Here is a 24128-nt window from a genome sequence, read left to right on the forward strand (position 1 = left end):
AATACTTTAAGAATCATACAACTTCTCAACAAAAGGCACCTGAGGGCAATTAACCGGGGAAATTAATGTTAACAGTGTCTTAGTAGTCAAAAAACAATTCAGTGTTTTCAATATAAATGTTCCTACTTTCAAGATATTTTCAAGTGGTAGAAAAGTTTGGTTCTGTATCTGTTCAAGACACATTACCAATATGCTGCAGCAGGCCTCTCCATACCTGAGTTTGTGTGGATCCTTCAGTGCAGCCGTCAGCAGCTTCACTCCTGAGTCTCCTGGATGGTTGTAGCTCAGGTCCAGCTCTCTCAGATGGGAGGGGTTGGAGGTCACAGCTTCAGCCAGAGAAGCACAGCCTTCCTCTGTGATCAGACAGCCTGACAGGCTGCAGACACACAAAACAACATACATGGCTGAAACTCTTACACTGTTTTCACATGAGATACCCAACATTAATAGCTTCATCAATCTGTTAAAGTGACAGTGTTAAAACATTCACACATGGGTCACTTCTATATTCATGTTCCTCATGAATCTTTCAGATAAGGCTGTTAAAGTGACAGAAAAAGCCTTGGTGCAATATATATTTGATATTTGCACAAAATGAAACAGTACACCCTCTTCGTAGAATCACCACCTTAACATGGTGGAGGGGTTTGAGTAAATCGGCCTCAGGGGAGGAATCAGACACAGGGCGATTCAAAGACCTTAATGAAACGGTAACAGTTAAAGTTACTTTGAAGGTTTGAGACATGAAATCTGAATGGTACATGTTCAGGACCTACATTGCAGATGCAGCTTCCAAAAGATATAGCCTGAAGGTTGTTAGTGCCTGTCGTGGCTGTAACTGGAGGACCTGTGGATGCGAGTGTTGAGGGAACCCATCAAGCTCAAGAAGGGGACCTTTCGGGCTTGGTTGTCCTGGGGGACACTGAGTAGCTAAAAGGGCTGCAGCATCGGTGGTTGCTGAAGCTAAAACTCGGATGTGGAAATACGGAGAAGGACTATTGAGTAGGATTTCATCACATCTTAAAGATCTAGTTGGAAATTTTCCCAACAGAATACTTTGCTCTCAGAGTTTCTAAAAGTAGAATCAGAAAATCAATTATCAGGCCCCTCTCAGTAGAACCAGCACAGGACACCAATTTATTCAGTTGTCACTAGATTCATGGAACAAGATTAATTGAAAGGGGTTTGGAGTTACTGAAGAGTTACTGTTTGTGATGGACAATCCATAGCTCGCACATAAATGAGACACAACTGGGGTTCAGATCAGGGAGGCCGTTCTTCCCAATCACATCTCTCCAGGTCATGCCATGTCATTATCAACATGGGCATTGAAGATCCTCAGAAGAACATAGGAATCCCCAGGTGACACCCTCTGTGGGATGCCACTCAGAGAGATAAACAACAGCCAGAACACAACAGCCAGTTTGGTGCATACTCACAAACAAAAGCCAAATCCTTCCCTTCTGCGACCTACAGCTGCAGTAAAGTGACCCGCCTGAGGCAAGGGCTCATCCTAAACCCGGAGAGAAAATTCCAGCACAGAAGTCCAAAAACTAGACACCACTCGAATTTAGTTCAGGAAGCCAGCCATCCCAATCACATCTATCCTGATCACTCCATAATTCCCAACAAGGGCATTGAAGTCCCACAGAAGAACAATGGAATCCAAGAAGGATGGGTAATCTGAACGGCAGATTGGTGCATATGCACAACAACAGTCAGAACCTTCCTTTCTGCGACTTGCAGCCGCAGTGCACCCTCTCGCTCACCGGGGGGAACTCCAGTGTAGAAGCGTTCAGCCAGGGGTGTGTGAGTATCCCCACACCCGCCTCCCTCCATGGGGAACTCTAGAGTATTAGAGAGTACAGCCCTTCTCCAGGGGTTTGGTTCCAGAGCCAAAGCTCTGTGTGGAGGTGAGCCCAACTATATCTAGTTGGTACCGCTCCATCTCACACACCAGCTCAGGCTCTTTTGCTACAAACGAGGTGACATTCCATATCCCTAGAGCCAAGTTGCAACACTGGGGATTGGCACACCCAGTTCCCCCTCCTCTGTCTATGTGCTAACAGACCAATAGTATGCGTTCGTTCATTCATTCAGCTTAAAGTATTGGTGAAATAAAGACACAATGCCTTATTTAGAGGCTGTATTGTCTATGCTCTGCTCTCTCCCGTTATATGGATATATGCGGATCTAAATATCTTCCGAAGGACGCCGACTTTCGCCAAACTGTTCTCGGTGAATAGATAAACGTATTTCATGTCAGAAATAAGGTCTAGGTTTAAAAATACCGGAGTTCCCCTTTAAGATGTTCAACAGAGAAGATGGGAAATTTTGCTCAATAAAAAGTTAGATGGATTACCAAGAGCCCTGTTTTCACCCTGAGGACCAGACACAAAACCCATCAAAAATCATTGAATGACTCCAGAGAAACTTAAATTATTGTTTCAAAAGTGAGAAAATAATTACAATATATATTCAAAAACATTTCCAAAGTAGAAAACAATTGCTACCGTTTTGGGGAGGGAAATTACTTGGTTCAGCTATATTAAACAGCAAGACATCTAATTATTTACTTATGTAAACCAGAATTACAATATTCATAAGCTGTACTATTGGATGATGAATCCTGACCTGAGAGATTCCAGTCTACAATGTAGACTACTTAGTCCAACAGACAGCTGCTTCAGTCCTGAATCCTGCAGGTCGTTGTTACTCAGGTCCAGTTCTGTCAAAGGACTGGAAGGACTGGAGGACTGGAAGCTGAGAACTGAGGACAGAGCTTCACAGCTTATCTCTGGAAGATTACAGCTCCTCAGTCTGCAGAAACAGTCATAATCAGAGAATGGTAAACAAATGATCCAAACATTTATTCAGCAAGTTTGATCAGTCACCTGCCCCTTCTCCAGTAGGATCAACCATACTGCAGCTCCTGTCATCTAACCCACCCCACCTCCAACTCCACAATCATCTCAACAACAGTCACCTCTACACCCCCTCTGCTACCCATTAAATCCAGCTGACACACACACAGAGTGAAGAAATGGTCAGAAGACGCTGAGGGGGATTTGAAGGATGAATGCTAGCCAAGCTATGATCACGCCTGGACAATGTTTCTCATCCCATAAATGACACCAAGACTGCACTGAAAAGCTCAATTACTGACAGGCTACTGAAAGGTAAATGTTTCTATTCTATTCTACAATATTCTATTCAGTCTGGATATTTTCATCTTTTATAACACCATCAGTTGGTATAATGTAAAATCAGACAGTATCAAAGCATTCGAACCTGAGAGATTGCAGTTCACAGTGTGGACTCTTTAATCCAACGCACAGCTGCTTCACCCCTGAATCTCTCAAGTTGTTCTTACTCAGGTCCAGCTCTTTCAGATTGGAAGACGGGGAGTTGAGCATTGCGGACAAAAGTTTAAAGCTTCTCTCTGACAGCTTACAGCCATTCAGCCTGAACAGATAATAACAAAGTGACAAGTAATACATTATTTATTTCTCCTGTTGGAAAGACAGCTGTGTTTTTGAATGATGATAGCTTACAGAGCTTTGTTGGAGGCTTTGACCACTGGCAGCAGCCTCAGAAGAGCCTCCTCTGAAGCAGAGTATTTCTTCAGGTCAAACACATCCAGATCTTTTCCTGATGACAGTAAGATGAAGACCAGAGCTGACCACTGAGCAGGAGACAGTTTATCTGTGGAGAGACTTCCTGAACTCAGGTAACGTTGGATCTCTTCCACTAGAGAACGATCATTCAGTTCATTCAGACAGTGGAACAGATTGATGCTTCTCTCTGCAGACAGATTCTCACTGAACTTCTTCTTGATATAATCAACTGTTTCCTGATTGGTCTGTGAGCTACTTCCTGTCTGTGTCAGCAGGCCTCGTAGGAGACTCTGATTGGTCTGCAGGGAAAGACCCAGGAGGAAGCGGAGGAACAGGTCCAGGTGTCCATTTGGACTCTGTAAGGCCTTGTTCACAGCACTCTGGAAGAAGAGAGTCTCTTTTAGTGTATCAGACTTCTGAGACCTTGATTGTTCTTCCATCAGGTTGACTCCAGAGTTGATGAAGGTCAGATGGACATGAAGAGCAGCCAGAAACTCCTGAACACTCAGATGGATGAAGCAGAACACCTTTTCCTGGTACAGCCCTCTCTCCTCTATAAAGATCTGTGTGAACACTCCTGAGTAGACTGAGGCTGCTGAGATATCGATGCCACATTCTGTCAGGTCTGATTCATAGAAGATCAGGTTTCCTTTCTGCAGCTGCTCAAAAGCCAGTTTTCCCAGAGACTCAATCATCTTCCTGCTCTCTGGACTCCAGTGTGGATCTGTCTCAGCTCCTCCATCATACTTGACCTTCTTCACTTTGGCCTGAACCACCAGGAAGTGGATGTACATCTTAGTCAGGGTCTTGGGCAGCTCTCCTCCCTCTCTGGTTTTCAACACATCCTCCAGAACTGTAGCAGTGATCCAGCAGAAGACTGGGATGTGGCACATGATGTGGAGGCTTCGTGATGTCTGGATGTGGGAGAGGATCCTGCGGGCCTGCTTCTTATCTCTGAATCTCTTCCTGAAGTACTCCTCCTTCTGTGGGCCAATGAACCCTCTGACCTCTGTCACCATGTCAACACAGTCAGGAGGGATCTGATTGGCTGCTGCAGGTCGTGTGGTTATCCAGAGGCGAGCAGAGGGAAGCAGTTTCCCCCTGATGAGGTTTGTCAGCAGCACATCCACTGAGGTGGACTCTGTAACATCAGTCAGGGGCTCCTTGTTGTGGAAGTCCAGAGGAAGTCGACACTCATCCAGACCGTCAAAGATGAACACAACCTGGAACTCTTCAAAGCTGCAGATTCCTGCTTCTTTGGTTTCAGTAAAGAAGTGATGAACAAGTTCCACCAAGCTGAACTTTTTCTCTTTCAGCACATTCAGCTCTCTGAAAGTGAATGGAAACATGAACTGGATGTCCTGGTTGGCTTTGCCTTCAGCCCAGTCCAGAGTGAACTTCTGTGTTAAGACTGTTTTCCCAATGCCAGCCACTCCCTTTGTCATCACTGTTCTGATTGGTTCATCTCTTCCAGGTGGGAGTTTAAAGATGTCTTCTTGTCTGATGGTTGTTTCTGCTCTGCCTGCTTTCCTGGATGCTGTTTCAATCTGTCTGATCTCATGTTCATCATTGACCTCTCCAGTCCCTCCCTCTGTGATGTAGAGCTCTGTATAGATCTGATTCAGAGGGGTTGGGTTTCCTGCTTTAGAAATCCCCTCAAACACACACTGGAACTTCTTCTTCAGAGCAGATTTAAGTTTACGTCCACAAAATTCTGAATGGACACAAAGAGTAACAATAGTAAATAAATATTTCAACCCTGTAAAGAATGAGTATTTGGACATGTGTTGTTCTGTGTGTTGAGACATCAGTAAATGTGTCATTTATCCAGCAGGTTAAATCTTTAGAGAAATCCTCTTACTGCTCTGCAGACGGTCAGCCAGCTCCTCCTGCTTCATTCTCCTCAGGAAGTGAACTGTGATCTTCACTAAAGCCTCTCTGCTGCTCCTCTGCTCTTCATCCTCATCCTCCCTCTGACCCTCTAAGCATTCTGGGTAATCTGGATTCAGAACCCTCTGGATCTTCTTCAGCTCCTCCTTCACAAAAGTGACCATGTTGTCCTCCAGCAGCTGGAACAGAATACTATATGAATGAGCCAATCAGACTGAAATCATGGAGCCAAACATCAGATCCATGTTGGACACACTGACAATCCACTGGTCTACAAAGTGCAGCATGGAGATGACTGTGAACAGAATAGATGGAAAAGTAGTTGTTGTACATGTACAGACCATAAATATGGAGTCCAGCTGTGTTTGATGCTGCTGGGCAGACTGACCACTGGGAACCTCTGAGCTCTGCTGGTCCACTCTGTGGAGGAATCATGAAGAATGAGCTCACATTCTGTCTGTCCACACAGAGACAAACACAAGGTAAAGGTCCTATTAGTTAGATTGTTGATTACAACTCTGTCAAAGATTGCTCTCACTACTATTAACAGTGAAATATAATTTCTGTCTGTATTTCAGTGGAGCTTCAGCTTTTATTGACCTTTTTAATGATGTGGACCACCAAGATATTCTCACAAGTTGTTTTCAGTCATTCAACATGTGCCTATGTGCCTGTTTTTCTTGTTTTGCTTTAAACAGAACTTGAAGATGTCACTAGCTTTAGACAATTCCACAGGACCATTGTTAATATAACCATCTATTTATGCATTAGACAACATTCTGCTGTGGTAGAAGAACACAGCCGCTGTGGGAACATCCTCTATGCTGTCATCTCTTACATGTGATGGACACAACAGGTCCATCAGTAAAACCCATTCATCCCTCTCTCCAACGACTCTCTCCAGCTCCTCCTGGGGGATCCTGGAGGTGACCCCAGGCCAAATGGGATATATGATCCCTCCAGTTTGTTCTGAGTCCCCCTTCGGGGTCTGCTAACAACAACAGTATCTTCTTTTAAATCATCAACTTGTATTTTAGACCTAATCCCAACCAGATTGTTCAAGAAGATCTCTATATTGGATTTGATCAGTCTGTCTTTGTTGCCAGGATATGTACCTCAGACTTTTAACAACATGCTGAAGGATGCACATCTTTTGTCCAGAATTAAATTTTTGTGAATCTCAACTCCTCCTTCCAGTTGAAGAACACATGAACAAAGGCCCTGGAGTGGAGCTGGTCAGTGTTTGATTGTATAAGACTAATTTTAGTGAGCACAGGTAAACATGTAAACAGCTTTTTGTGAAACATTCTCAAAATTAATCTGATGCAGCACTTTGTTATGATTTTAATGGGGCTGTCAAACGATCCATTACTTTAATCGCAATTAATCACATTTTTCCAAAGTTAACTCACGATTAAACTCTATATTACGGTGTACATTTTAGGACATCCTCAGGATCAGGCAATTCGGCGTCATTCCTCAGATGAAAAGGTGTCAGACTGGCACCAAAAGGCTTCATAAAAAAAACTTTTCACAATGAACGGCCTCAAAAAAACAAATGTCACACTCAACGGCATCAGCTCAAACGTTGTCATTTAAAACGGCTTCAGCTCAAAAGTTCTCATTTAAAAAGGCTTCGGCTCAAAAGTTCTCACATAAAACGGCTTCAGCTCAAAAGTTGTCACACTGAACGGCATCAGGAAAAAAAAACGTCAGACTGAAAGGCATCAGCTAAAAGGTTGTAAAACGGCACCGGGAAAAAATGTCACGGGTGCAAAGTCTAGGCAATGATAGTCTTTGGTCTGGGTTTGACCCATGGATGTAATATAATCCATGGTTTGATCGCGGAAATAAATGATGTCGACCAGAGACAACTTCGCCATCGACTTGCGACCGAATCTGCAATGGCAACCGCTCCAAACAGAAAGATCCTAGACATATTTGGAACAGGACACGAACGTAAGTTTTATTTTATTTTGTTTTTCTTTCTTTCACAACGCAAATCTGTCTCTAAAATTTGCTATTTGATGTGAACCAAAGGGGAACTATGAAAGTCCAGTCACTTTTGCGCAGTTTTGCTAAACCACCTCCTGGCCATGTGCATTTGTTTACAACAGAGCCGGCGAGTAATCAACTAAAAGAGCGGCAGATGACATTAGGCTATGTTGTTTTATATGTGACTTGTGGTACTATCTGTGAGCTACAACAGTAGACCTTGCATGGAAGTGCACCGTTTTAGCTGTGGGGAGTAGATAGTAACAAAGTAATTAATATCTCTAGGGTAAGTTGAGACGCCTGCCCCATACACTAAATAATTTAAATAAGCAGACGCAATTTAATTAAAATATAATATAACTGTGTGGATTTAGTGATCTTGACAATGAAAAGTCAATCTTACCCACTCTCTCCTAAATGGCATGCACCCAACTTTATTTAAAAATGTCGCACTGTGGTTGAGCAATAACATTTTGCTTGTTGTACATCTTTTTCAGATATTCTTTGAAGATGTCAGCCCCGACACAAAGAAGTATACACAATGCTGAAATGTGTAAACTTACTGTTTCTGAATAAGACTTATGTACAAATATTTGTTTTATTGATTTTCCAGTGTGTTGTCAGTCCATTATCATTGGTTTGCTTTATTTCTCATTTTGCAGTTAGGAGTCAATTATTATTATTTTTCCCCTTTTTTTTCTTTCACCTTGCCTTGCATGCAATTAGTGGCATTGCACACAGTGCACCTCCTCATATTGGCTATATGAGCATGCATGACTTGACAATGGCCTTGTTGCTGTCTGAAACGTCAAATAAAAAAATTGGAGTTGAGTGTGCGGCGTCCTCCCTTTATCCATGTTTGCTCCTTCACCAGCACCTCCATAAACTGTGGTGTGCGTTACTTTCACTAAAAAAAAAAACCAGACAGACTAACACAAGTTATCGATACCTCAATAAATTGCACAGACAGTTACAATTTCAGTACACTAAATTACTTGTCAAAACACTTAAAGGATTTTGACAACTTTTGAGCTGATGCTGTTTTAAATGACAACGTTTGAGCTGATGCCGTTGAGTGTGACATTTGTTTTTCTGAGGCCGTTCATTGTGAAAAGTTTTTTTATGAAGCCTTTTGGTGCGAGGGTGACACCTTTTCATCTGAGGAATGACGCTGAATTGCCTGATCCTGAGGATGTCCTAAAATGTACACCGTACTATATTAAGAGTTATAATCAAATAAACACAAAGAAAATGTCTTTTAATAAAAACGTGCATTGTAGACCCACTTGAAATGTCTATTTAAAAAGTACAGTACATAAAAAGGGTGGAATGCTCTCTCCGGGTCGGAAATAAGATCCTTCCACAAGTGGAGGAGTTCAAGTATCTCGGGGTCTTGTTCACGAGTGAAGGACGGATGGAACGGGAGTTTGACGGACGGATCAGTGCGGGTCCACAGTGTTGCGGGCTCTGCACCGACCCGTCGTTGTGAAGAAGCAGCTGAGCCAGATGGCGAAGATCCCCGATTTACTGGTCAATCTATGTTCCCATCCTCACCTATGGTCACGAGTTGTGGGTAGTGACCGAAAGAACGAGATCGCGAATACAAGCGGCCGAAATGGGTTTCCTCCGCAGGGTGTCTGGGCTCTCCCTTAGAGATAGGGTGAGAAGCTCAGTCATCCAGGAGGGGCTCGGAGTAGAACCGCTGCTCCTCCGCATTGAGAGGAGTCAGATGAGGTGGCTCGGGCATCTGGTTAGGATGCCTCCTGGACGCCTCCCTGGGGAGGTGTTCCGGGCACGTCCCACTGGGAGGAGACCCCGGGGGAGACCCAGGACACGTTGGAGAGACTATGGCTCTCGGGGTCTCCCCGGAAGAGCTGGAGGAGGTGGCCGGGGACAGGGATATTTGGGTTTCTTTGCTCAAGCTGCTGCCCCCGCGACCCGACCTCCAGAGAAGCGGCAGATAATGGATGGATGGACAGTACATAAAATGTCACAAAAATGTGATCTTAAACCTGACGAGGTAGTAGACAACAAACGAAAACAGAACAGGGCCTAATGACAGTTAAATGAATGAAAAACTGCAGTTATTAGACACATCAGATTCAGAACTCTGAACTCTTAGTGACTTTTATTCAATTCAAATCTTTAATTCAGCGAATAATCGTGATCAAAAAAGATTGTTTTTAATTAATCGCATCGCGATCAACGCGTCAACTATGACAGCCCAAGATTTTGATAATCTTTCTTACCTCTGTGCTACCTGTTGGTATCCATATCTGTCAGATATGGAAGTATTCTTCATGGATAACCAGCTGGGTTCAGCACTCTCCAGCTTCCTCCTGATTAAAAAACATAGATTATAATCTTCTCTGCACCCAGAACACAGTCAAAACTCAGAAGGTGATCAACTCAAAATGTCACATGTTGAATTTAATCTAAACCATTTAAAGTAAATATCTTGAAATAAAACTAAATAATAAACCTAAAATACACTGAGAACAGTAAATGATAAATAATAAGCAAAGATCATAAACCCTCCGTTTTGCTTTTGTAAAGTAACAGAATAAGAGATAATTTCTATGGAAACAAACTAAGTCTTCCATCACACACAGATGTTCACATCCATGAAACTAGAGTCAGGGTTCCAGATGTGGTGCCAAGTATTACAAGCTTTATATCTACAGACAGGTGAAGCTGTTTGATTCAAACCTCTGATGCAGAATGTCTGCTGTTCTCTTTGCTGTTGAAGTGTGTGTTGTCATAAAATAAAACAATCAGAAGAAAAGGTTGTGGATGTCCACAATTTTGTTATGAACTCATACATGTGTTTGTTTAGTTAGAGGTGTATCAGTTTATTAGCAAATGTGAATAAATGATCACAGCATCTACTGCTACAGACTGTACAACAGTTCATTTCCAGCACAAAGTGGACTCAATACTTAGATTTCCTATGTGTGACAGACAGAAATATATTGCATTATTATTATGATGAGCAAAGTTTAAATGTGGCGGTAGGTGATGGAGGCTGTGTTTGTGGAAAACATCCAACACGCACCGCTTCACATATGAACATAGAAATGGATGTGAAACAGAGCTGAGCTCACATTAAACACATGTTGGAATAAAAACTGATCAAACTGACTCTGCTACATTTTACTCTGTTACAACATTTACACTCAGCTCACCTCTTAAAGGATGGATGTTGGTCTGATTTGAAGTAAAGAGGTAGATCCATTGACTCATTGCTCTTAAAGGACACACAGCTGGGTCCAGGTTCTGGTTCAGGTTCAATGTGAAATTCAGTTGGAAAATTTGGAGAGATCCTGAAAGAAAAAGATTTGTTTTAATAAAGTCAAGATTTTCCATAAAATTCTACCAGAAACAAAGTTGTTTTGATCAATTCTGTGAGACAAAAATATAATTACAAACTTGGTGGATCCATTTATTAGCAATTGTGAATAAAAGATCACAACATGTACTGCCACAGACTGAAGAAATGTTCATTTCCAATACAATGGAGAAATGGATGTGAAACAGAGCTGAGCTCACATTAAACACATGTTGGAATAAAAACTGTTCAAACTGACTCTGCTACATTTTACTCTGTTACAACATTTACACTCAGCTCACCTCTTAAAGGATGGATGTTGGTCTGATTTGAAGTCAAGAGGACGATCCATTGACTCATTGCTCTTAAAGGACACACAGCTGGGTTCAGGTTCTGGTTCTGGTTCTGGTTCAGGTTGGTTCCTATGAATAAAGGTGCTTTGGTGATGTGAGTGCTGAGCTCTGACATGGAGCAGAGTCATGGACAGTTAGAGATGGTCATCTCACCTCTGAGCTTTGCTCTGGCTCTCATGTTCCCCACACAGAGTGGTTTTAGTGTCCTCACACTGATCCATGCTGCTGAATTCACATCAGCTCACACACACTTTCTACCTTCATCTGCAGAGGAAACACAAATCATTCATCTGCACATCAACTCAAATCCTCCTCTCCATCATTTGGGCTGTAAAATGATCAGCTGCTGTACCTCCATCAGTCCACTGGAGAGAGGCATGGAGCAGCACAGACATCATGATCCTGATGATGATGAAGCATTTCCATTTACTGACACACACTGATTATCTAAACCTGCAGCATGAACAGCTCCACTGTAGATAAGTAGCAGCAGGACTCCAGAAATCCATCCTGCAGGATCACTGCAGTCTGACAGGAACCACCAGGGAGCGGTCACTCCTCTCTGTTAAATATCATTCACCCACTGATGAGTCCACATGATCACACACAGAGGCTCCAGACACACCTGAATTATGATCCTTCATAAAACAGGTTGAGTATCAGAGTCCAACAGGATCAGAGTCCAGGATTAATCTGGATCTCATGTCAGGACTCAGAGTTTTATTGTGAGTGTGTTCAGAGAGCAGTGATGAACAGAGTGTCAGTGAACAGCACATTCCAGCCAGAGTTCCTCTGTTGGAGGAGAAAACAGCAGCAGACTGAGTGGGAAACATTTCATGTTGGTAACAAGCTGCAGCTCCTCATCAACACACACTGATTGTTGCTGTTTACTCTCAGCTCACATGACTTGTGTCTCATCAGCAGAGGAAATCTCTCTCTGCTCGGAGACTTTGTTAAATGAATGTGAAGTGTCACTTACTCAGCTTCTTCCATGAACTTCTTCCCTCTGCAGCTCTCTGCTGTCTGGACCAGGTCTGTGTGGAAGAAGAGGAAATCCTCTGCTGCTTCTCCGACATCAGTCCTCTGTGTCTGCAGGCTGCCGTCACTCTGAAACTCTGCAAAGCATAAAAGAGTCTTAAAGTGATCAGAGGTCAGCTTTATATGACACACTCAGGTGTGTTCAGGTGTGACTGATGATTTCTGACTCTCCTTCAGGGGCTGCTAAAGTACACAGAACCTCTTTTTAAGTAGAGGCACATATACTTTTGTAAAAAATTAACTAAAATACTTTGTCAAAAATAAAAGTTCTGCTTCAACTTAAAAAGTACGGGTTCTGAAATGTACCTTTTTGGTCTAAAAGTACAAAGTAACCTGTTTTAAGGGAAATTTCAACAGCTCTGTGAATGCAAAGCTAACTGAACCTCACATCATCACCTTTATTCAACCAGGAAGTCTCACTGAGATCAGAGAGCTAATGCAAGAATGTCCAGATCATCATCTGATCTGAGGAATCTTAAATCTCTGTGATTTTAAACTGGATGAAGAAGGAATTACTGAAGATAATCTACACTGTCAACACATTTGCCAAGAATCCTTCTTCCAGCCGACAGCTTCAAACAGTTAAACACAGTGATGGGTGAGGACTATCTTCCTGCTCTGAATCTGCTGTGAGCAGAGTTCACTTTTATCCATGTCATTAGTTTCTGACTCTTCTTGTCACAGACGCCACGCTCAGTCTCTTCTTCTCTGTCTCGTTATTTTGTTGTTATGTCTGTCACCGGCGGAAACACCACCCATTACTGTCCCATCCATGTAGGCTGAAAGCAGTCCTAATGTTGGGAAGACTCACAGTGATGGAACAGAATAAGTCGCTGATAATCACCAGAAAATATATCAAAACCACGGTTTAAACTGGGATTTGTTCTGTGCAGGAGCTCTGTAGTTTTAGTGCTGCGACAGATGCACCAGATGTGTGCACGGAGACTGAAAACATCTGTCATCATGTGACAAACTGTGAACACATCAAGGTGACATCTCTCAGGTCTGCACAGCAATCAGAGTCATCCTGGATCCAGCTGTCTGTGTAAAACTGATACTGATAAAATGTTAGAAGTCTCCTGTGTGTCTGTATCAGCTCCAGCAGCGGTGCTGTCATGGTGATGATGGGATGAGACATGAATACCACAGTTTTTCATATTTACAGTTAACTGGAGTTGATTTATCTATTGTCAGGAACCAAAATAAAACTAAATTGTAAAAAGCTCAGGCTGAAATTATGACTTCTGTGTTGTTCGGGTCGGTTTCGTCCCAGTTACAAAAATAAGATTATAAAGCAATAATTAGAGCCACAGATGACATCATCAGTGCACTGTCAGCCAACACACTGACAGCCAGCTCCTCTCCTCATCATGTGAGCTTTAGGGGATTCTCAGTTTGCCTTGTTATCCAGTTTACCTGCACAGAAACAGAACAAGCAAAGACGGGCATGTCCACACATGTGAGCTCAGTTCAGTGTGGAGTTGGTGACCTGCAGAGTGCACATCTCCAATGTGCAGCATGCCAAAATGAAAAGAAGATTCTCAGTGAGAGACGTTCTGCATCATATTTCTGGTGAAAATGAGGGAGAGGACACAGAGCAGCATGGAGATACGGATGAGCAGGTTTCTGAGGAGGAAGACAAAGTGGAATATCATCCAGAAGACACTCATCTGATGAGGAGGTCACCGGTGCTGAAGCTGCTCCTGCTGAAAGACTCAAGTCCAAAAATGGTAAGATGTGTTGGAGCTCAGTACCTCATGATGTACATGATGGCAGGGCAGCTGCTGCAGATGTCATCAAAATGACTCCTGGAATCACAGGGTTTGCTGTGACCAGAATCAGTGACATCAACACATGTTTTGAGCCATTTATGCCATTAAAAAGAGTCAAACCTTGAAGGAACAAAAGTCCATGGCAACATGTGGAAAGACACTGATGAGGAACACCTGGATGCTTCTTCTTTTTGCTGGAGTGCACAGATCCTGCAATGAGGCCACTAATCGTCTCTGGGACGCATCGACAGGAAGAAATATTTTCGAGCAACAATGTCACTTCAGTACTTTCAAATGATATCAAGAGAACAACAGAGACACCAGAGAAAGATCTGACCAGCCTGCTCCCATCAGGGCTGCCTGGGACAGATGGGTGCAGCTCCTTCCACTGTCTAATGTCTTATTTAATGTCCAATTGTTTTCTCCTCATACATTTTTTTGTATATGTTTATGCATTTAGCAGACGCTTTTATCCAAAGCAACTTACAGGTAGGCAGATAGGGTAAGGGGGCCTTGCCTAAGTACCCCTACTGGAGGTAGCAGTACCTCTCATGCAGGGGATTTGAACCCAGGTCACCCACATGAAATGTGGCAATCTTAACACTACACTATCCAGTCCAGTGTTTGAACAGGAAAACATCTGAAAAACCTTTTAAATCATTATGTTGAGAATCCCAAAGTTTGACTCCTGCAGCTGAGATACACATTTGTTTTAAATTGGTTAAATTGGTAGTCCCAGTAGAGGGCCTGTGTAGAAATCCCTCCGTTAGCTCTCCTATAGCCGCAAGTAGCTACATAACAGCACCTATGAACTAACAGAGCTATAGTACACGTTCGTTCATTCATTTTTCTTAAAGTATTGGTGAAATTAAGACAGATAATGTCTTATTTAGAGGCTGCATCATCCATTAACTCCATTATATGGACATACGCTGATTGCGAGTTTTCTAAATAGCTCCCGAAGGACGCCGACTTTCGCCAAACTGTTCTGTGAGTAGATGAAACGTATTTCATGCCAGAAATAAGGTCCAGGTTTTAAAATACAGGAGTTCCCCTTTAAAGCAACTCCTCTCACACCAAAGCTATTTAACTCTGAAAGTTATATTGAATGATCAATAGTGTGAAAAGCTTTCTTCAGCTCAATGAATACCCTTATGGTAAACTTCTTTCTGTCCGTTGCAGTTGGGATTTCTTCTGTCACCTTCATTATTGCTGCAGCTGTAGACCTATTTGAACCAAACCCATATTGACTCTCATTCAATAAGCTGTTGTTTTCAATAAAACTATCTAGTTTCTGAACAAACTGTGAAAGTATTGATATTGGTCTGCAGCTGTTAAAGCTATGTCTATCTGATGTCTTTAGTTGAAACATGTGATCACCTCATGACACATCAGGAAGTTGATCAGCTTCAGCTGCTGCTGATTTGTTGGCAGACGCCTCAGTTTCTCTTTGGCTCTCAGTTTGCTGGTTCCTGGATTTCCTGGATCTGTTGACATGTCCCAGGTACTTGTTGTGTTTGATCCTCATACATTTAACTTTGTCCTTAGAAAGGATGAGTTCCAAAAAGGGAAACAGGGACTGCTTTTGCAGTTGACACAGCCTATATCATGCCAATGTTCATTTGGGGCTGCAGTTTTTGCTTTAGTTTCAGACTTGTTATTAGGCTGGAATGTTGAAGAGTTTCTGTGACAGATAGGCTCCAGTCCCCCTGAAACCATGAATTAAAGAAAGTGGAAGGATGGAAAGTTTTGGGGACATTTATTCATTCATTCCACTTCAGCATTTCTGTTTCAGGGAAGATTCCAACTTTAATGACATTTTTTTTTGTTTATCAGATTTAATATGAAGTTATCCTGAAGAAAATTAATATGACCACTTACAAAACAAAACTGGACTTTTAAATCAGTTTTTCAAAGAGGTAAGTTATGGTTGAAATTTCTTATGGGTTTGATTTAGATTCAGTTTGACGGTCAGTTCACCCCCAGATGGTGCAACTTACCCCCTGACCCGGATCAGCTTAACCCTAACCTGGGGCAAACAGGAAGCCTTTAGCTTATAATTCACTTATAAAAGCTGATTATGAACTTCTTTCAATTTGATTAGATCTGTTAACAGTCTGCAGACTAATGTGAGACAATAATATTTGTGTGTTTTTGTTATCCAGAAGAATTCAGACTGATGAAGTCACTGTGAGCTGAGCAGTGCTGGAAGATGATATGACAGAGTGACCTAAATGAGGTTTGTGTGTGCGCTCATTTCCAGTCTTTGACAAAGATTGAAAAGTGAATTTATTTGACTGATTTCCTTCCTGCTGGTTCATTTTGGAGGATTTAACCTGAAGGAGAAACTATTTATAATTGTGTCTGGCTGCCTAAAGCCACTGTACAGGTCTGTGAGTGTGCTTCACAGCTATAAAAACACTAGAAGCTCTAACCATGTCCCTGTAACCATGTAAAGCAAGTGGAAGGATGGATAGTTTGTTCCATTTAATAGAAGTTATCCTGAAGAAAATAAATATGACCACAGACCATCAGCACCGGCCTCCCCCAGGGGCGTGTTCTCTCCCAGGTGCTCCTCTCCACATACACAACTGCATAAGCCTCGAGAAGCTTAAAAGCTTACAGCTCCTGGTATTCCCAGGCGGTCTCCCATCCAAGTACTAACCAGGCCCAACCTGTGGTTGTTGTGGTGGCTGTATGAGGATATGAAACTGAGGGCCATCTTCTCGTCTAACTGGCAGGGCAGCTGCACAATAACCCAACTACTGAGGCCTTTCCATCTGTTCCCTAAGGGGAACTTTAAGGCCTTGGGTGACAAACTCTCTCCAGAGAAGCTGCGACGTCTCAAGTGTTACTGTGCCTGGGGGTTCATTTGACAACAGAGTGTACCTGGATAGCATAGGGGTTCTGAGGAGTCCCAGATTTCATTAAAGCTAGAAATCAAGTTGCTTCAGGTTTTGAATCTTTTCTTCTCTGGTGGGCAACAATAAAAAAGAATGTTGATTGGATAAATTAGATCTACAAGGCATTGCTGAACAATTAGGTCCCATGCTTGAGAGGACTGTTCCAAAGACTTGTTAGACAGGTAGAGAGGGATGATAACGACGAGCTACATGAGGATGATGGATACGAGGATGCAGATGACGTTTAAAGCGCAAAGTAGTGCCTTGCGTGAACCCGAGTAAATTCTCAATGATCTGTTTAAGGGAAATCTCCCTGAAGTGTTAAAACAATGAAGTAGAAAATATAAAAGGTGATGCAAAGTTTGAAAAAAAAAGAAACTGCATGTGTATGTATGAATCTATACTGAATTTACACCCTCTTTTCCTCTAGTATAAACAGGAGGGAAATATTAGAAAAATATCATGAAGTTATACTATGAGAAAAAGAAAGTATAGAAGATCTTGCAGGGTCAAGGGACACTGCAATGGAGAAGGCCTCCTATCTATCGTATTTCAGCTTCTGTCTAAGCCTTGTTTTACTGAATGTCTCATAACCTTGTGTGGCTAGTGATCTCGTAGTAGGAAACATAAATAGCGATAGTATCATTTTTTTAACTCAGACAACTGTCAGCTGTCAGTGTCAGCTTCCTGATATGTTGTACAGACTCCTTTGAAACAGTTTCACAGCTTGAAGTTGAGTTTTGTGCCCTTTCAGTGTTGGAACAGCCTTAACTTTCAGCTTCAGTCATGACAATCGAACAGCTGTCTGGAAAGTACAGGGAACAAATCCAAGCCTTTTTCAGATTGCGTTAAAGATTTCTGGGTCTTTGGGAAAGATGATAAGGGTCAACTTTCCTTCGTAACCAAACACACATTTTCTTCAAAAGTATCTATGTAGCAAGAACATGAAAAGCATGAGAAATGTTGACATCTGACCTTTAATAAAATGCAGAAGAATGAAATACAGACAAGTGCAAAGCTATACTTCACATCAAACTAAAATTATATATTGCTTCTACAGATGTTGTATGTTTACATAAATACGCACAGTTGGTGCAAAGCTACTTTGTGAATCTTGACTAAAGAAAACATATGTTCAGTATAACAGAAGAAAACATGTTCCTACTAACAAACAGATTGCATATTGATCTGTTCATCAACTCACAAATGATGCCATGTTTGTCTTGAACGGTGGGAGATCTGTCCAGTTAAAACAATCACAATAAATTATTGTAATAATGAAGCACATTCAATCTTTCTTCAAACATCTGCTACTCAAAGAACATTCAGACCAAAAGTCCTGACAAAAGAAGGTGGTAATCCACAAAGAAGATATTTAATCTGAACAAAGGAAAGGCTTGTGATTGGTAGTTCCTGTTGCTGCTCCCAGGTGAATGTTTTCTTATATGCCGTAAAATATGTTGTTGATTTCAACCTATCATTTATCTGCAGTGCGAGTACAATGGTGTCTCTTAAGACTATATAATGCAGTGAAAGCTGCTCCACACTGACCACAGCTGTAAGGTTTCTCCCCTGTATGAATACGTTGGTGCAACTTCAGATTAGATAATTGAGTGAAAGCTGCTCCACACTGACCACAGCTGTAAGGTTTCTCTCCTGTGTGAATACGTTGGTGCCTCTTCAGATTACTTAGTGCAGTGAAAGCTGCCCCACATTGACCACAGCTGTAAGGTTTCTCTCCTGTGTGAATACGTTGGTGCAACTTTAGATTAGATAATTGAGTGAAAGCTGCTCCACACTGACCACAGCTGTAAGGTTTCTCTCCTGTGTGAATATGTTGGTGCATCTTTAGATTAGATAATTGAGTGAAAGCTGCCCCACACTGACCACAGCTGTATGGTTTCTCTCCTGTGTGAATATGTTGGTGTGTCTTTAGACTAGATAATGCAGTGAAAGCTGCTCCACACTGACCACAGCTGTAAGGTTTCTCTCCTGTGTGAATACGTTGGTGCATCTTTAGATTAGATAATGCAGTGAAAGCTGCTCCACACTGACCACAGCTGTAAGGTTTCTCTCCTGTGTGAATACGTTGGTGCCTCTTCAGATTACCTAGTGCAGTGAAAGCTGCCCCACACTGACCACAGCTGTAAGGTTTCTCTCCTGTGTGAATACGTTGATGCACCTTTAGATTAGATAATTGAGTGAAAGCTGCCCCACACTGACCACAGCTGTAAGGTTTCTCTCCTGTGTGAATACGTTGGTGCCTATTCAGATTACTTAGTGCAGTGAAAGCTGCCCCACATTGACTACAGCTGTAAGGTTTCTCTCCAGTATGAAGCATCTGATGATACTTCAGATGAGATGATCTTTTGAAAACTTCCCCACAGTCCTTACAGCAGTATAATGTGGATCCCTCTTTGGCTTGTTTCTGCAATGACAGAGAGGAAGAAGACTTAGATCCATTTGAAGTTCACACAAAATATTTCTCTAACCTCACCTACGCCAACCAACATATTCTAACTGGACCTGGACAGACCGAGCTACAGAGGTCTCAATATCTCAAATCAAACGTGAACGCTGAGAGTGCGTTTATAAGTGCCCCCGGCTATCAGCACAATGCTCTGACGGCTCTGCACACGTTCAGGTTTTTAAACACTAAACTCTTGCTTTTTTTTCTCTTTTACCAATTATTTTTTGTCATGATGAAATTCTGATAAGGAACTGCTACAATATTTCTAATTGATATAAGGAAGCACAGTCTTGCCCAAGTTGTTCAATTAAACACCATGTAGAGGCTGGCCTGAAAAAGGTTGATGACCACTGGTTTAAATGAATAAAAGTAACTGTGGTGGTAATACATGACATTCTTTACACTAACCCTTTGTTCCAGCTTACAGCCCATAGGTCTGCAGCCATTGAGCTCAACAGCTATCAGGGAAACAGTTTTAACTCAACCTTTGTTTCTCTTTAAAATGACTCTTTACACTGAGGTAGAGAGATCTACAAAACTTGTAATTTAACAATTAAAGACCCAGAAGTATTACTACCACCAGGTTTAATTCATGTAATCCAGAGACTTTAAACACAAATAATGAAGATTAGCTCCTGAACCTCTCAAATCTGAAGACTGAGAGCCAGAAAAATGTTCTTCCAGCAGATCATTCAGCTTGCAGCACATGTTCAGTCTAAGCACATCTGTATCAGAGAGAGGAGATGAAACCAGGAAACACTTTGCTGACACTTTTCACATTTGATTCAAAAGCAGAACAAGCGGACGATACACGGAGCCTCGACACTCGTCCTCGTATCTTTAATATCCTCCACACTGACCTGTAGCCCAGGTGAACCAGAGGATGAACCGGCTCTGTTCCTGGTGGAAGGGTTCAAATCCTGGTTCTGCTGCTCCATTCTGGTCCGGGTCCTCCGACTGATGAACTCTGTCTGAAACTGTCAGTACATACAATAAGATCCAGCTGTGGCGTGCAGCATGTCAAACCACACCCACTTTTCTTCTTCTCTTGATAACCTTTCTGGACAGTTTTTAACCATCTAGTCACATTTCATTAAACTTGTTGCTGTGGTTTTTATTTAAATCCCTGAGAACTTTAAAATGGTTCTTTAAAGACCCATAGTTCAAAATATTTGGAGCTTTTTGATCAAATTCAGAAAAAAATTTAATAATATACTCTGTAGAACGACACCCAATGTGTGAAATATCCCATAAATCTCATCTGAGTCAGTGTAACATGATCAACTTAAATCATTTTACTACATTAAGACAATGATACTGTTTGAGGACAGGGTCCCAATATCATCCCAAAGACTGAAGTTCAGATTTTCTCTGTTTCTAAATTTTTTCTCATTTCCAGAAGCTCTCAGGGATCCAGGAAAGTAATCTCAGATTTGTCACATTTACACTCTGAAGCCCATTTTTGAACAGTTCAGTTATCAGGGAGCTTCGGTCTGGCCTGAGGCTTGAAACTGAGAAGATGTGATGTTTCAGTGGGGGAATGATCTAGTTCTGTGTGGCTAACAGCACGTCAGCAGGAGCTGTGTTTTTCTGGCATCAGAAGTGCTCGACCAGTGATTCATTCCAGAAAGCTGCTTTAGTGAAACCTAAAGTTTGAGATGAAGGAAACTCTGACACTTAAAAATGTTTTTCAACCCAAATAATCTGCAATCTCCTTTATTTTGATTCTGAAATTATCTGAATTGGGAAACTTATGTATCCAGTTAAAGAGTAAAAAGTGATCTTGTGTTGTGGTCAGATCAGAGTATCAGCTCCTAAAAGTTGCACAGATCCTCCTAATAAAGATAATTTTAGCTCCATTTTAACTAAAGATGTGGGCGGGATGGAGTCACATGGATGATCACAAGATGGTCAAGATGGACAGAAAACTGTCCAAAAAGGTAAGAAAAGAGGAAGAAAAGGGCCCAGAAGTATGTTTCACACACAGCTAAAAAAAAAAACGGTTTTGCATTAGCATTAGCATGTCATGCTAACTGTGAATAGCAGACAGATTATTTGAACTTTTTTACTCTTTAGTGCATGTTCTGACTGCCCGTGTCCAGGTGCAGGAATCAAACCAATGACACAAAGTACTTTGAAGACATTTCTGCAAATATTTGACCGCTACATGTATTCTTTTCTGGACTCACCTGCATGCAGCTTCCTGTAGTGATGTTCCAAGATGTGCTGAGGCTTCGAAGCGTGTGTCCAGTAATGGAGGGGGCGGATTGATTAATTTCGTCGAATGATGACCTCAGAAGTCTCGCTGCTCGAAAGTACCACGTGACTGCTTCAGGAAGCGGTTCAGATTTTGCCGAGAGTATTGACAGACATATAAACCCCTCAGTCTCCATTTAAAATGTGGGTTTTTGATGGAGAGCTGCGGTCAGTTCAGGTTTTGAATTTTGATTGTTTGGATACTAGAATTTCGATAGCGTTAGTATAGTTTGGAGATAGTTTGGGGAGTTAAGTGAGACAGAGATAGTTTTTAGATTGAGGAGAGTGAGGAGAGAACGACATGTAAGAGGATGGAGCCAGCTTGGAGGAGGAGGATTTCCCCCGTGTGGGAACATTTTCATTTGATATCTCCTAATAAGATAAGCTAAATGTAACATATTTCAGATGCATTAGGTTTGCTTATAGAACTGTATTTTTCACTGTTTCTTAATGTATTCATAGGTGAGGTGTTTATTGTGTTCCAAGGAGTTGGGGTACAATAAGAACACCTCATCAATGCTGAGGCATTACCGTGCCTTGCATGAGAATAAAGAGGAAACTGGAGCTGCACCCAGCCAAGGTAAGTCATTACAATGTTACAGATGTGCTATCACAATTTTTACATGTTGACTTTTGTTCTTGATGACTTCAGCACTTTGTGTTTTCAAATGCTGGATAAGTGGTGTCAAAGAAAAGGAATCGATTAAAACCAAAAACTATTGATTACCTGGACCTGTCCAGGGTGTACCCCACCTCTCGCCCAATGACCGCTGGGATAGGCTCTCTGTACGCCTACTCTTTCCGGGGCTAAGACTCCATGCAGTCCTGAAGCATGTCCCTTGCCTCTGGAGTCCACCTCATTACTGTAGTCCTGGATGGTTTGGCCCTTCTCAGTTGCTGCCTGTATGTGGGGACCATCTGTATGATGCAGTGGTCGGAGTGTCCAAGGGCAGCGTGGGGGATGGAGCGGTATGAGGGTTTTATGGTGGAGTAGAAGTGGTCCAGTGTGTTGCTGTCCTGCATGGCGCATGTCACCAGCTGTTTGGAGCTCGTCAGTTCCTGGGAGAGGTTACACGAGTTGAAATCTCTCATCACAAGAACTATCGAGTTTGGCCGAGAGGTTTCCACAGTGGAGAAAAGAGCAGCTGAATCTTTGTTGAACGTGTTCACAGATGTACTTAGTTCACTCTTCTGATCACGTTAAGACCAGATGTGAACAGCTCCAGGGCGCCGTTAGAACCACTGTGTGTCATTCATTACTGTAAAAACTGTGCATCATCCTTTCCTCTTTCTTTATTCCAAGATCTTCTTCTCCACTTCAGCTTTTGGCTAAATCTAAACACAGCTCACATGTCTTTGGACATTAATAACATAGATCACAGTGACATATGCAACACTTCAGATAAGCAGCTGCTCCAGTATAATTACAGATGGTTAAAATCATTGTTATTTTATAATATTCTTTCATGAACTGTGAGAAGCATTACACAGAGGGTTCATCTCCAATGCAGGAGTTTTGGTCTTTCTGCAGCCTATTTATTCTAATATCAATGACCAGTTCAGCAGGTGTGTCCCTCAGAGGAGCTGGAGGCAGCTGTTCAGGGCTACTTTTTTAGAAGAAGGTTTACTGATTGGAAAGGGGGCTCCTCACGGTGACACTTTGTGGGTAAGAGCCTGAATAAGGGCAACTTCTTCTTCTTCTTGGTTCTTGAAGACGTTTCATCTCTCATCTGAAAGGATGATTCAGCTTTAAACTAGTTGGTGGGAGTATGGACTTCTAAGCATCAGAGTGGTCTTTTACACCAACACGTTGTGCTACATTCAGTTCTTCACTGGCGAGGTTTCAATCTGAAGTTCCCTTAGATCAAATATGTCCACAACCACACAGATGCAAACAAAAACGTATTCAGACAGAAATATTAACCACTGTAATGAGGTGTAGACTTATTTATTGACCTCCTTGCTTTGTTCACAGAAAGTTTCAGAAGTTTTTTTCTCTCTCATGATAACTTTTCTCCGTCTGTGATATTGGCTTTTTTAGCGTGAGGTAAAAAGGATCCACAGGAGTCTGGAGGATGGACACAAATACAGGGAAATGAGAGGTATGCCTGACTGCACTGGGATGTTGTTTCCTCACCTGTGAGTCACTTTGGATCAAAGCATCTGCTAAATGACTAAATGGAAATGACATGAATGTCCATGATGACTGTACAGAAACATTCCAACAGAACTGTGTATATGAGCTATCTTTGTAGAAACTGGATGTTTCAGGCTGTTAGTCTCAGTTGTTTCCAGATATTTGCCACATAGCTCGCTGTGAAAGCTGCCTTATACTTAACATGTAGAGATATAAAACTGTGGAGCTGATGGATGTAAAAGTGACATGAAATCACTTAAAGATGATTGTTATTTCAGTGTCAGGGGAAGGAAATCATATCACTACCAGCACATAATGAATGTCCTTGTGTAAATGCTTTGAGAAACGTGTTGAGCATCATGCCCTCAC

General features: G+C 42.0%; 1 protein-coding gene across 1 annotated transcript in view; it reads right to left on the reverse strand.

Moving 5' to 3' along the window:
- LOC140300470 (NLR family CARD domain-containing protein 3-like) overlaps nt 1-24128 on the reverse strand; it is an 82427-nt gene that overhangs the window by 1680 nt on the left and 56619 nt on the right. The window contains exons 6-9 of the mRNA XM_072379766.1: nt 3555-5331; nt 3292-3465; nt 2635-2820; nt 215-376 (exon numbers count right to left, since the gene is read on the reverse strand). Of these exons, the coding sequence (XP_072235867.1) occupies nt 215-376; nt 2635-2820; nt 3292-3465; nt 3555-5331 (2299 nt within the window). The remainder of the gene's footprint in view (nt 1-214; nt 377-2634; nt 2821-3291; nt 3466-3554; nt 5332-24128) is intronic.

The sequence above is a fragment of the Leuresthes tenuis genome, unplaced genomic scaffold, assembly GCF_036924035.1.
Source record: "Leuresthes tenuis unplaced genomic scaffold, fLeuTen1.0.hap1 SCAF_1, whole genome shotgun sequence".
NCBI classification, from domain to species: domain Eukaryota; kingdom Metazoa; phylum Chordata; class Actinopteri; order Atheriniformes; family Atherinopsidae; genus Leuresthes; species Leuresthes tenuis.